Source organism: Triplophysa dalaica, chromosome 23 (assembly GCF_015846415.1).
Source record: "Triplophysa dalaica isolate WHDGS20190420 chromosome 23, ASM1584641v1, whole genome shotgun sequence".
In the NCBI taxonomy this organism is placed as follows: domain Eukaryota; kingdom Metazoa; phylum Chordata; class Actinopteri; order Cypriniformes; family Nemacheilidae; genus Triplophysa; species Triplophysa dalaica.
Genome location: NC_079564.1, coordinates 17,708,772 through 17,723,121, shown reverse-complemented (window position 1 = coordinate 17,723,121; position 14,350 = coordinate 17,708,772). Strand labels below are relative to the sequence as shown.

Genomic DNA, 14,350 nt, shown 5'->3' with positions numbered 1-14,350 from the left:
CAAGAGGGTAATCTGAGATAGAAAAATGTCTGAAAAGAATTAGACTGTACGCAAATTGTGTCTCTATTAACAACTTAACAACTTAATATATTTGTTTATACTCCTATTAGAACTGTTTTTAATTGAGTTAAACTTTACTTTAATCAAAACTAAAACACTTTGACTTTTGAGACGGACTGGTCTCATGACTGGCACTTCACTGCAAAAAAATGTCATTCTTCCTGAGCATTTTTGTTTTCTTTCCCATAGTAAAAATATTTAAAACGTCTTTTTGATACATTCAAATTATAAGAAAAGTGACCCAAGACATTTATTCTCGTTTTATGAAAGAAAATATAAGAACTAGGTAAGTTTATGTTTAAATGTAAATTGGAAATTAAATCTACAGTAAATTACTGGCAAACCTACTGCAAAATTACAGCAAAGTTTTACTTTTTTTTAAACAGGAATTATAAACTGTATTTCCTGCATTGCATTCTTTTTTCTATCTACCTTATTGTTTACTGAATCTGCATTTCACAGAATTTAACAAAATGTCCCAGACTTGTTTATATCACCAACCCTTATTGCTGATTCACACAGTTAGGTGGAAATTTCCTGTAGAGGTCATGTCACTTTCAATGCAAACATCACTGATCCTTATATGTGGTACTTGATCTAATATACAATATATATGTGCATACATGTATTTGCAGTAAATATAGGCCTATGTCTCGGATTTTTCCATAAACAATATAATTTGAACTGGAGTTTAATACAATACACAACAAATAGTCTAGGCCTAGTAAAAACGTTTCTAGAACTACACTGCATTCTTGAATTCAGAACTGCATAGTCACTGTTATCTACCGATTCGTTTATGTACGTACATTTGCAGTAGGTCATTTGTTGCTCCCTTTTGCAATACCCACATTTATTTAAATAAAGAGCTAATTAAACAACCAATAACGTGTAAGGTCTGTGCAAGGTTGAACAAGTAGCCTAGTTGTATCACATTCTGTGGAAAAATGTTTACAACAGATGAAGAGTTTGGTTCCAAAATGTTCCAAAACACCATTTTTAACTCGTAGTTGTCTCATTTTGGAACCAAACTCTTCAGATGATTTCCTAGAACATATGTCGGCGTCATGAGCAATCCCGGCCTTTTCAAATCTGAACAGAGGATCAACAAACTGAACAGAAGACATTTTTGGCAGGGTTTAATTTAGAGCCTCCCAGTGGGCGGGTCTTTATTGGTTGATTGACAGGAGTAACGAGGAGCTCTCAACGTGGCACAACAAAGATCATGCACTTTGTCTGGGGAAAGCTGGAGCTGTGGTGTAAGATGTGGAGGATATTTTTCTAGGCTTCTCTGTTATATTGCTTTCTTGGCGTGTTTTTGGTCATGATATTTAAAAGTTTAGAATGGGTTTTATTTGTGTGACTGATCTTTGCAATACAAGGAGAAAGAGAGACACGCAGCTGCTACAATTTCACCTGTATAAGAAAGGTACGTTAATGGTTATTTGTTGTTTATATCACTATTCATTCATTATTAAGTGATATGACATTGCCACAGCTACAGCAGCTTTTGAATCACACAGTTTACAAAAAATACAATAATAAAACACAACATATTAGGCCTATTGTCATATTTTATATATAAGTTTTACATTGATTTCAACAGAAAATATTTAACTTTGAAGCGTTTACAAAGAATAAATACAAGTAAGATTTTGTGACCCGGGCCAGTTGGGTTCCAAACAAAGTGTGTGCAGAGAGCGCCGCCAGCTGGTTACATTTAAAACCACTGAAATACCTCTGTGGAATTGCATCAGATTTTCACGGAACAAAACCAGCCGGATACATCATCTGACAAAACAGGAAAAATATTCATAATGCAAAGGAGGGCGGAAGTATATAAAAATGAATAATTATACATAATACGAACAGTATTAAGTTTCACTTGAGCAGAAGTGATAAAGCTATTTAAATCATGAACTATTTTGGAAATAACTCATAGTTATAGCTTATTATTGCAGAGAGGAATAACTATTAATTCATTATAGAAGTATCTTTTTTTAAAATTAGAATTAATGACATTTTCTTTTAATTTTGCCCCTTTTCGTATTTTTTACAATAGAAACAGCGACGTCACTCATCACGTGGTCTGTGTAGTGTTTGGGGTCGTGAAAATTTGACGGAAGTGTTGTCTTCTGCGCGGGTGATGAATGAGACACGTGAAGATAACCTACCCGAAAATAACCAAATTACATGCGTAACACAGCGCTTAAAAATATATTGCATATAAATATATGATCTGTCCGGGAGGCCAGAGAAAATTTTGAAGTGATTTGAATTGAAGAAGAACCAAGCGCGCGCGCCATTAATCTTCAACACGTGTAAATGTGTCCGAAACAATAAAAGTCAGCCACGGTAAGGTTCTACTTTCTTCTGTCATTTAATTAAAAGAAACTTCATACAATTTAAACATCATCTATAGATTATATTTTTTGAGGATTTGATATTAGAGTTATTATTCATGCAACAATGGATAAAATACAATAGAAATATAAACGTGCAGTATTTTAACTAAATTCTTTCTTAAAAATAAATATTTTTATATAACTCAACATTATTTATGTAGCGCTTTAAAAAAAAAATATTATTATTATTGTTACAAAGCAGCTGTACATGAGATATATTGATGCAAAATAATTAAAGTTCTATCTGTAAAGACAAGGATGAAAACACACAAGACAGACAGACATACCCACACACAAACACTCCACACAAAATATGCACACGTAACAACACACACACGTCACACGCACACACACAAAAAGGCACACACACACACACAGACACACAGACAAGCACGTCAGACAAGTATAAACAAGAAGACATATATTAGACTCAATTGTCATTCTTACACATCTGACAAGTGGAAGACATCAGTATTTACTGTTGAAGGAAGTATGGCGTTATATGTAGTAATCACTATAGTTAGTCAGGGCTCTAGACTAACTTTTTGCTCTGCGCCTAACATTTTTTCTTAGGTGCACCAGCACAAAAGTAAGGTGCACCCAAATTTTGCATCGCATTTAACGCATTTAACTGGTTTTATCAGTTCACTTTTTGTTAAATGTCCATATAGGCAAAATTTACTTGTAAATGATTGACTAACAATCTGGTCAACACGAAGTTCTTTATTTGATGCACAAATCTACAAGAAAGATAACTCATTGAAAAAGTGTTGGTGCTTAAAGTGCTTCACTGAGCTGAAATTTAAACTTAAAAAATATCAAGATAAATGGACCAGGGCTTGAAGGCTCCGTGTCAGAGCATTGCTTATGATTTTCGAAAGGATCAGGCCTTAAATTACGTTATTCACGAAAAGTGTCAGTTGATCTTTTCATCTTTCATCTCGTCTCGAAACTTCTTGTATTTTAATACAACCGAATGCCCAATAAAGCCGTTGTTGTTTATATTCATTTATATATTAAATCTTTTAATGTTTATGTTCATATGTGATTAGATCTGGGAAAACCCAACACATGGAGCAAATTTATATACAGTTTTTGATACCATATTCAAGCCCTTTCCAAATCAGTTTTTATTTTGTTCATATCGTGTGTATGTAACTAAAGTTATGGCTGAGGTCGACTGAAGCGATATGATGTTCAGCAACGGAATTTAGAGAAAAACGTGTTTAAAGTTCAGTGATGAAAACAAAAGCTGAAGGATTGTTACAATGATACATATTTAGCCAATGTGTATTATAAGAACAGTGCAGTGGCTTTTTATATGCAATTATTTGATAAAGTAAATCTGATGTGTCTCTTATTTTATCTCAGATGACGTCAGAGAAGCCTCCGTTACCTGCCGATGACCAGCTAGAGGAGGCTGACCCTTGCTCCGGGGCTGAGCAGGGTGTTGCCGTGGAGATAGCCAGAGATGGCTGGGACAGTAAAGTGGAATATTTCCTGGCTCAGGTGGGATTCAGCGTGGGTTTAGGAAATGTGTGGAGGTTCCCGTACCTCTGTCATCAGAATGGAGGAGGTGAGTGAACTTACACCTTGTGTTTGTGATTTCAGGAGCATCTATTTACTAACACATTTACATTAACTTCTTGTCTCAGGAGCGTTCATCCTGCTCTATGTGGTGTTGATGGGTTTGATCGGCGTGCCGTTGTTTTTTCTGGAGTTGGCTGCAGGTCAGAGTATCAGGCAGGGCAGTATTGGCGTCTGGAGACACATTTCTCCGAAGCTTGTTGGCATTGGATACGCCAGCTGTGTGGTGAGATGCCTTGTGTTTCTGCTGATACACAGCGATTTAAAAAAAATCACAATCCTAATATCGCTGTTCTGTGCTATTTTGCAGGTGTGTTCCTTTGTGGCGCTGTACTACAATGTAATCATTGGCTGGAGTATTTTTTACCTTGGAAATTCCTTCCGGTATCCTCTACCCTGGGAAAACTGCCCGACAGAATTAAACGGCACCGGTATGGATTGCGTTTGTGATGTGATGTACAAATGTAATTATTAGGGATGCACCGATAGGATTTTTTGGGCCGATGCCGACAACTATCGGCCGATACCGGTATTGGGTAATTGTATACAGTACTTCACAATATTAGCTTGTTTTTCTGCATTCAATTATTTTACTGAGCATGAATTGGATCCATTTAACATTTTAAGTGAAGGTAAAAATACAATAAGACAACAAGACAATCTTCAAAGGTGATTTTTGCTATCCAGTATTTCTTTTATTAAAAATATTAACTCAAATTTTACTTAAAATTGAAAATGCCTTTAATAAATTTAAATAAAGTCTGTGCTGTTGCTATTTACAGTATTTTTTTTGCTTAGAGAAAACCATTGGATATTCAGACATCCAACTCATCCCCTCCATGCAGTTAATTAATAAACTAAGGACCTATGAAATCTGTTTGAATTTTTTCCCAAATTCCATCAAATTTTTTCTGGAATCTGTGTTTTCTTTTGTGGTTTACAAATAATATGAACCAGAATCTAACAACTACTATTTTTGTTTTGCTGTTTTACGTCTACTTGCATTTGATTACTAGTTTTGTAAATTTTAAGTAGCAGTTTTGTCATGTGGTTAACTGGACTTTTATTTTGACGACAGTCTTAAATTTTGACGGTTTGCCGCAAAGTTTGACAGCCTGAGGTAAACTCCGTTAGATTGAGTTTATGTGTTCGTGTCCACCAGATGCTAAAAAGTGCACTATGGTACACAAAACCACACCACTTATTCACATGTAGAACAAGCATATTGCATATTTAAACAGTAGCTGATTCATATTAATAGCACAATTTGAATTTTAAAAGCTGTTCAGTGCTACTTTCTGGATTGTTTGCTACTTTCCAATTGTGTTTTCTGCATCACAGAAATCATAGGGCCCTAATAAACCATCGGTATCTGCCTTTTTCATGCTATTGCCGATGTGCTGATAAATAATTTGATAAATTAATTCAATATCGGCGGCCGATACATGGGTGCATTCCTAGTAATTATTTGACTAGTTATGAGCAGAGATTGGAAATGTGAGGATGCAAATGTTAAGGAGATGCTTGGCTTGTTTTCTTCATTATTAGTGAAGGTGAAGGAATGTGAAGACAGTTCACCGACGTCATATTTCTGGTACCGTAAGGCTCTGGATATCACTGATACTATCGATGAAACGGGCGAGTTGAACCTCATCATCACTGGCTGCCTGCTGGCCGCTTGGGTCATTGTTTGTCTGGCCATGTACAAGGGCATTAAATCCACTGGCAAGGTATTGAGAGTGTGTATATATGTGTCATGTGAATGTTGTGAGACAGAATAATATGGAGATTGTGATTATATTGATCATGATTTGGTTGTGTGCAGGTGATGTATTTCTCATCCGTGTTTCCGTACGTGGTACTCCTGTGTTTCCTGATCAGAGGCGCGATGCTGGATGGGGCATCAGAGGGCATTAAATTCATGTTTTACCCAAGGGTACGTACGTGCACACACACATGAACACAAACTAAATTAAGCGTCTTAGAAATAGGGGTTCAGTGTTATTCATATTGGCTTGAACCATCTTTCAGCTGGAGATCTTGAAGGACGTTCAGGTGTGGCGTCAGGCGGCGACTCAAGTCTTTTTTGCTCTTGGTTTGGGCTTCGGTTCCGTGATCGCGTACTCCTCCTACAACCCGCGGAACAACAACTGCCACCGTGACGCCTTCACAGTGTCCGGCGTCAACTTCATGACGTCTGTTCTGGCCACGCTGGTAGTGTTTGCCGTGCTGGGATTTAGAGCTAAAACCATCGCCACAGACTGTGCCAAACGGTCAGTATGCAAAACAGTAAATGCTTTGAATATGTTTTGATTCGTTTTTAGTAATGAAATGGAAATTTGTAATTCAAAGCAGGCAATGGTGACATATGTGAAGCCGTTGTAAAATAGCTGATATACATACTGATGAATGTTTCACAAGATTTAAAATGAACACGTGTTTGTATGTTTCAGTAATCTGAAGGCCGTGTCCGAGGCGATACCCAACTTCTCTTTCACTCATCTCATCAATGCATCAGATGTACTGAATGAATATGAAAACTGGTACAGAGTTGAGGGTCACCAGCTTAATCTTACTGGTTTAAAGATCGATCATTGCAGCCTGGAGGAAGAAATGAAGAAGGTAAAACTGATGAATGTTACAAATAGAACTAGATTTATATTTTTTCCCACAGAAATACAAATGTGTCACAGTCATTTAGAAATGTTTAATAAACATCCTATGTGGAACTGGATTTTGTGCCAATGAGATGTTGATGTGGGCGGAGTCACCCAGTGATTTTGTATGATAGCATACCTGAGATTTTATGACGGCAAACTTGTTTAGGATATGGTCTTACTCTCTGTTTCTCTTCAGGGCGCTGAGGGAACTGGTCTTGCGTTTATCGCCTTCACTGAAGCAATGACGTTGTTTCCTGGCAGTCCGTTCTGGTCGGCTCTTTTCTTCTTAATGCTGCTCAATCTGGGTTTGTCCACCATGTTTGGAACGATGGCTGGGATTATGACTCCATTAACGGACACTTTTAAGACGCTACGCAAACACAAGCTGCTTTTTACAAGTAACTATTCTTTTGTTCTTCTGTTCAGTTCTTTGATATTGTTATGCTAGATGTTTACTTAACCTTGATAGCACGGTGTAACAAACTGTTGTTTCGCCCGACCTTTTTATAGTTCTTGTACAATTCTGTGGTGCTAATTAATGTGCTAACATTTATTTTCATGTTGAGTCAATGTTTTAGAGAACGGAAAAAACTGAAAAGTTTTTCCTTTGCGTTTTTTGAAAAGTTTCACGTACACACACCTTTGTTATCAAATCGATCTGCATTTACATGGATCTGAGAAAACAAATAAAAACGATGTATTATGCATGCCAGGCCAGTGGGTAGCGCTGCTATAAAGAAACCCTACGTGCTTGCGCACATCTGCATACAATGTTTTAATCTAAAAAGCTCTTAATACACATTTCTTGGCGTGTATGTGTGTTTATGATAATGTGCATATAAATACTATGTCTCCACTGGTTGTACTGGAGCAGTAAAGCTTTGCTGAAGAACTGATAATGATTCAATGTTGAGATTTTTTTAGACAAACTATCACATATTTAAACTTTTTTTTTTAAATCCAGGGAAGGTGTGATGATGGGTGACTAGTACGGATGTAACAGTATTCTTTAAAATATTCTTTAAAAACCGGTTATACCGCGGTATAAAGTCCACTGTACGGTATTTATTGATATATTTATAAAGACAAATGATGACTTGGAAACGTACCATAACCATCCTTTTTTCTTTGTCCTTTAATCATAACTGATGCTTAGAGTTATGAGTTATAGTATGAGATTGGTCAAATGATCTAATAATACATTTTATAAAATAAAATAATTGCACCAGATCGACCTTGACAAAGGTAAAATCTATTATTATTTCTATCATTCTCTAAGTTAGGTCCAGAAGACCTATTGGTTCATACAGTCATGTGATCGTGATAATATTGAGACCATTTTGCTATTGCGATGCACAGAATTCTCGAAAAATAGGACGAAATAAAAGCTGAAATAACTAGCTCCTCGACTCTCCCTTCAGGGCTCGCACTCACTCTCACTCTAGCTGTTATCAAAGCCCAAAGACAAGTTATTACGGCGATCAGTGTTTGTACTGTTTTACAGCAGGTGGAGCTGTTACACACCTTTGGGAAAAAGTACAGAATCCCAGAACCTAGAACGTATATGTTTTAGCGGTTTTTAATGATTGTTCGGATCGTAATCTGGGTGGAATCTTTGATAAAAATCGTTAATTATCTCAGCTGTGACAGGATTGGAACCTGACATTGGACTTATCACTAGCTAGAAGCACGCCCACAGTTCACACTAATTAATATGCATAAGTAAATGTTTTTATTTTGAATGGCACTCAATCTGAAAAAAATTCATTATGATAGTAATAACAATGCTCTTTTAATAGGCTATATCTCTCGAAAAGAAATCATTTGTTTGTACTGTGCATAAAGAAATAAACTATGATAGCATTAGGAGGCATAGTAAATACATTTAAAATCAGAATTAATTCTCCACAATAATACTAGTAGTCACTCCGGTCCATGTAATTTTCAATACAAACTGACCTGCCCCCCATTAAAGACAGGGAGAATTGTGTGCCATTGGTAGAAAAATATTTGGGGACCCCTGTGTTAAACCGTTGTTTTGAGCTCAGTGTTATGCCAGTACCTTGTTATTATTATTACTCTATGTAAGAGTAATAATAAATTTGTGAAAAGTACAATCAATGGTAAAAAAATTATAATTTCGTATTCATCATATTAAACTTCTTAAAGAATGAAACATTTTTACAAAATTTTCATTCTGAGAACATTTTTCAAATAACTTGATGCTTAAAATTTGATCCACTAGAGTTTTCTGATTGGTCTGTTTAATGCGCCTTGTGTTTGTTTGGTATCATTTTTGCTTCTCTGATTGGTTGTTTTCTCTCTCTCTCTCACAGTGTGCAGCTGTGCGGCAGGGTTTCTGATCGGTCTGATGTTCACTCAGCGCTGTGGAAACTACTTTGTGTTAATGTTTGATGACTATTCTGCCACGCTTCCCCTAATCATCGTCGTCATCTTTCAGACCCTCAGTGTGGCGTGGGTTTATGGCGCAGACAGGTACATCACACTCAAGTGTTTGAGTAAAACATAAGGGTCATGTGACGTATGAGCAGGACTGTTAAAAATGACCTCTAGTACTTGAGTGGTGTAATCGGTTTTGGCAGTTATCTGGGATAACAAACCTTGAATTGATTCAACTGACCAATGAGAATAAAGTGTTGTAGAACGCTGTGTAATAACTTTAGAGAATATACACTAGCAGTCAAAACTGTAGACATCTGCTTTATCTTTATTATGTCTATTATCCACAGTTTAGAAACAGAAAAAAATAAAATTTATTATGACCATTATGTAGTGTGGAAAAACAAGTGTGTCTGCATATTTGACTGTAGTGTCTTTATGGATATATAACACATGTTAATTTTTAGATTTTTAGAGGACCTGAAGCAGATGTTGGGTCGTCCGGTTCCAGTGGTGTACAAGTATCTTTGGAAGTATGTGTGTCCGGTTGCTATGATTGGTCTTTTGGGTGCCAGTCTACTGAAGATGGTCTTACAGCGGCCCACGTACATAACCTGGAATAAAGAAAAGGTAAATTCGCACACTGCACATCTTCACTTCAATCTTTGAAACATTGAATTGATGCTAAATTAAATCTGTTTTAGGCATCTGAGATACATCTCCCCTATCCGGATTGGGGGCTTGCTGTCATGGCAATTCTCATCATTGTTGCATCACTTCCTGTTCCTATTGGATACCTACATGCTGTTGTTCTTGAGCGGCTCGGCCGGTCCCTTTCAGATCCTGAGGCAGTGTATGTGCCCTGTGCCACAACAGACACGGACCTCATCCCGCTCGATACGAACTCATCTCCCTGGTTAGCTGGGGAAAATGCTGACTTTCTTCTTCAAAACGGCAATGTGGAATCTATGGAATCCAGTATGTTATGAAAACAACATCAGAGTTTACAAACATATGCGATGGATAATTTGAATGAAAAGTATGGGTTTATTTTGAAAGGTTTTATTTTGATGCTTGTTGTTCAAAACAGACATTCTGCCTGTTCATACGTGGACATGGGAACAAAAAATATTCAAAGGAAGAGTTCAAAGTCAAAAAATTCAAGTTTCGTCACCCCGGTTGTGCAGTGAGATCTCAAGTTTTCAAATCAGACGTGTCCATTAAATCTACAGTAACGGTACTGCTGGGCTTTACCTGCTTCTGTTGGGTCCAAATGAACATTTAAACAACTTGACAACAATGAAACACTATCATAACCTTTGATTACAACTGATGGTACTACTTAAGTGGTCTGATCTTGGTTAAGTAAGTGTTGTATGGTGCCAGATCTCATCAGGGTTATTATGAATTTGCATTTATGCATTTTGGCAGACGCTTTTATCCAATGGCATGTACATTCCAGGATGCACTCTTTTAATCAATTTGTGACTTGAAACTAAGAGACAAAGTACTGGCCGTTTCATTATAATTTATATGAAGTCTACAGTGTTCTTATTTAAATGAGTTTGTAATTTAAACATAAGTTAATGTCCTAAATGTAAAGGTTCATTTTTGATAAAAACAAAACAAAAATCCTTTAGACCTGTTGAACAATCACCTTTAACTGTACTGAGACTCAGTAACATGAATCTCTAACATCAGAGCTCAGATCACAAACTAGCCTACAGTCTTCTATAAGTGCTTCTCGTGGCAGATATGAAGAAATGTCTGGAGTAATATATAACAGAAGAACGTTTTTTTTAAGTAATTCCAGTTTTATAACGTTCGTAAAAAATGCATTTCACTTTTAATATTTAATGAAGCTTTTTAAACAAACTGTTTTATGGGGTCAGTTTTTCTTTGTACAGAATGTTTGGTGAGCTGCAGGGAAAGTTGTTTTTTATACATTGTCTTGTTATTAACCCTGAAATATCTCCGAACATGTGTTTCACTGAGATCTTAACTGACCTGTAGGTCAGACGGATTTATGGCTTGTAGTCATTGTCAACTATGATCTTTGCCTCTCACAGGGGTTTGATGGCTTTTCTATGTCACTGTTCAGTAGGTTGAACTCAATTTTGTATATAGTTAGTTCTGGTGAGTAAGATAAGATTAAATCTTTTCATATAGTTCAACTGGATAACTAGCAGGAGTTTTATTTTTGGATGTTCATATCTGACATCAATGTTTTAATAAGTAAGGGATAATGTACAGGCAGACGGTTGTTATTGCAGGAATAAGCCCCGACAGTGTGATCAGGTCCGACGCGAAGCGGAGTGTTTTGTATCACACTGAAGGGGCTTATTTTCGCGATAACAGCCAGATGCTTGTAGATTACCCCGCTTATTACACGGCTATACTTGCCACATGAGAAAAGAGTAGACATGAAAGGATCATCATTTTTACCGAATATAGACCTTCCGCGAGGAAAAGCTGTTTACTTTCGGTTTTAAGGAAGTTCAAAAGTCACGAACAGGCAATTTGGTTTTAATAATTTGTAAATATAATGTCACATATGTTATTAAAAGACATATTTATACTTAAATTGTCCAAAAACCTGTTGAAAAGATTTGATGCATCGTTAACCGTCTGTTAGTTTTGAGAGGTTGTTATCTTGGAATAACGAACTTGCTAATGTTTCCACTGGCCAATCAGAATCAAGCATTCCAATGAGCCGTGTAATAATTGTAACTGTTACACACTACCGTTTATTTTTTATATTTCTTTAAGCCTGTCTTTTTTGCTTTTAACATGACATATGCGCTTTCTCCCTTTTGTGTAGGTTTAAATATATGATAACATGCAAACAAATTGTGACCTGTGTTGGTTTTGTCTTGTGATCTTTATAGAGCTAACAAACATGAGCACAAACAAACTTTATGTTGGATCCTCATTAAACAATCGGCAAAATTAATAATGTCTTTGTGTTGACTGAAACGGAGTCATCAAAAGTTTCCTCTGTGTTGCGTTACACGTGTTTGCACTTGTCTCTTACCCCAAAGTAAAGCTACAAAGAAGAAAAGAAGGTTTATGGAACTAATGGCTGGAATATACTACAAGACTTTTGAAATCTGAACAGATCTAGATATCATACAATTGCAGACTTTTTTAAAGTTTTCGATAGAAATACACTGACTGATCAAATCTGCAGACTGTCACAGGCTTTTTGCAGCAAGTCCAGATGGAAATTCTGGGCAAAATCGGAGCAAAAATCTTGTAGTGTATTTTAGCCTTAACGCAATGAATGAAGGCATACGAAAATTCGTTTGACAAATTAACACAATGTCTTATTGTCTTATTCATTTTTTAAACTTGTGAAAATTTCGGATCTGTTCGAAGTTCTAAAAACGTCTGCCCTAACAGCTCCAATGCACTTTGTTTCGTGAAGCTTTATAATGAGTAAAAATTTGCATTTGGAAGGGAATTTAACAATTGTTTTTTTTACAAAACAAGGTATGAGCCCAGAAGTCAGGAGTTATTGAGACCACGTGCGTGGGGTCAGTGTACTTCAGGGGTCTTCAACTACTTTTCTTTTAGGGCTAGATTCCAAAAGTATGAATAGGATGCGGGCCAGTTTTTTCCTGTCATAATTTCTTCTTTTATTTTGTATTTCCGGTATTTATTGCATTTTGTTCCTTTTATACTGTTTTTGTTGCTGTTACTTACAGGTCATATATTAAAACATGCACACAAATATTGCATCCAGTATATACCTTTTTATCATATTTAATTAAAAGGGATATTGTCTTTTTAATTATTTTTTATATTCCCAAATATGTTGAATGAAATTCACTCACCCACAGTCCCCCAGTATTTCCAAGATGTGGATGGTATTGTTTTTGTGCATGAGGATATTTATGAAGATATTGAATTAAAGAAAGTTACTGGAGGGACGGACATGAACAGCTGTTTTAGTAAATATAGCCGTTTAAATCATACATAATAGTTGCAGTAATAAAAATAACATTGTTTTTGACTCATCTGATACAAAACAGTTCACGTGTTGTAGTACTCTTCCTGTAGTTACTTTTAAGGGCACAAGATGCGTTTTGGACCGGGACCTATTGCATGCGTGAAGCCGCAAACCAACTGCCTCAGGCTGTGGACAGGGGTGCGTTTACCATTTTCTGGGCCCTAGGCAGAGTCAAGGCCTGAGGCCCCCCACACATTGCCTAACATTTTTGTTTGAATTGCACAACAGTATTGAGTACATGGAAGTAATGAGACATATACATGTGCTGGTCATATAATTAGAATATCATCAAAAGTATTAAGAAAAATATGATTAATTTTCTTTAGCTTTCTTTCGTTTTTATCGTCGCTTTGATAACTGCGCTTTGTTGTGTATATTGAGTGTCTAATTCAAGCGTCAAAGGATTTTATCGCTTGCAGCCACTTTGGGGCCCCCAAGCTTGCGGGGCCCTACGCATTTGCATGGTGGTTAACAATGCTACTGGCTGTGGATTGCAGATTATAACATTGCAAATCACTTAAAATTTCTTGGACAGACTGATCAAATCGCATTATAAGATGTCAAGGGTTTTGAACGTAGCAGCGTGTTGGACTTAACATTTATGCACATACTTACATTGCATTATCCTGTACATTTATACTTTAGTATGTGCAATCCCCTCGGATCGAACCCACAACCTTGCGTTGTTACCGCAATGCTCTTACCACTGAACCATTGTTTTACTACAGTAACCATGTGTTTTTGGTTTTAACTGTAGTACTTTTTTCAATTTTGACCATAATTAAACCATAGTACATTTTCTCAAGGGAAGGCATGGGGTCTCAGGATGTGCATTTCTTAAAGCGCACCATTCTTAATGTCTGTCCACTTATTTGAAATGTTAAGGCGGGCCGGTACAGATGATTGGCAGTTAATCGACAAGCCCTGGTTTACAGTGAAAAACATTAAAAAACGAAACGAAAAGATTGCAAACCACAAAGGCTTCTGTTAATATACAAACGCCGGATTTGTGCGTGAAATGCATGATTTCCCGATAAACACGATTTCCTGACGTCAGAACTCGCACCTTGGCCGCCGGAGGTAGTTTGTCAAAATTCTTAGAATGACGTTTTGCTAATTAAACTTTTTACAATTAAGTTGATTTTATGTAGTTCATACTGCGTGTAGAGCTGTTCTCAGATTTGAGAGAGATGGATGGAAGACACTAAACATTGCATGTGTGTGTT

General features: G+C 36.6%; 1 protein-coding gene across 2 annotated transcripts; it reads left to right on the top strand.

Moving 5' to 3' along the window:
- The first annotated feature begins 1,263 nt into the window (after positions 1-1,263).
- On the top strand, positions 1,264-12,816 carry slc6a16b (solute carrier family 6 member 16b). 2 transcript variants are annotated; one of them, XM_056737953.1, is made up of 12 exons: positions 1,264-1,489; positions 3,837-4,041; positions 4,121-4,278; positions 4,363-4,483; positions 5,601-5,782; positions 5,878-5,988; positions 6,084-6,325; positions 6,506-6,674; positions 6,909-7,110; positions 9,049-9,208; positions 9,580-9,742; positions 9,817-12,816. In XM_056737953.1, exons 2-12 carry the CDS (start codon positions 3,837-3,839, stop codon positions 10,099-10,101), a joined length of 1,998 nt encoding a protein of 665 aa, XP_056593931.1. In that variant the 5' UTR covers positions 1,264-1,489; the 3' UTR covers positions 10,102-12,816. The 2 variants fall into 2 exon arrangements, with proteins under 2 accessions (XP_056593931.1, XP_056593932.1); XM_056737954.1 differs by lacking the exon at positions 1,264-1,489 and adding an exon at positions 2,169-2,415.
- Positions 12,817-14,350: the final 1,534 nt, after the last annotated feature.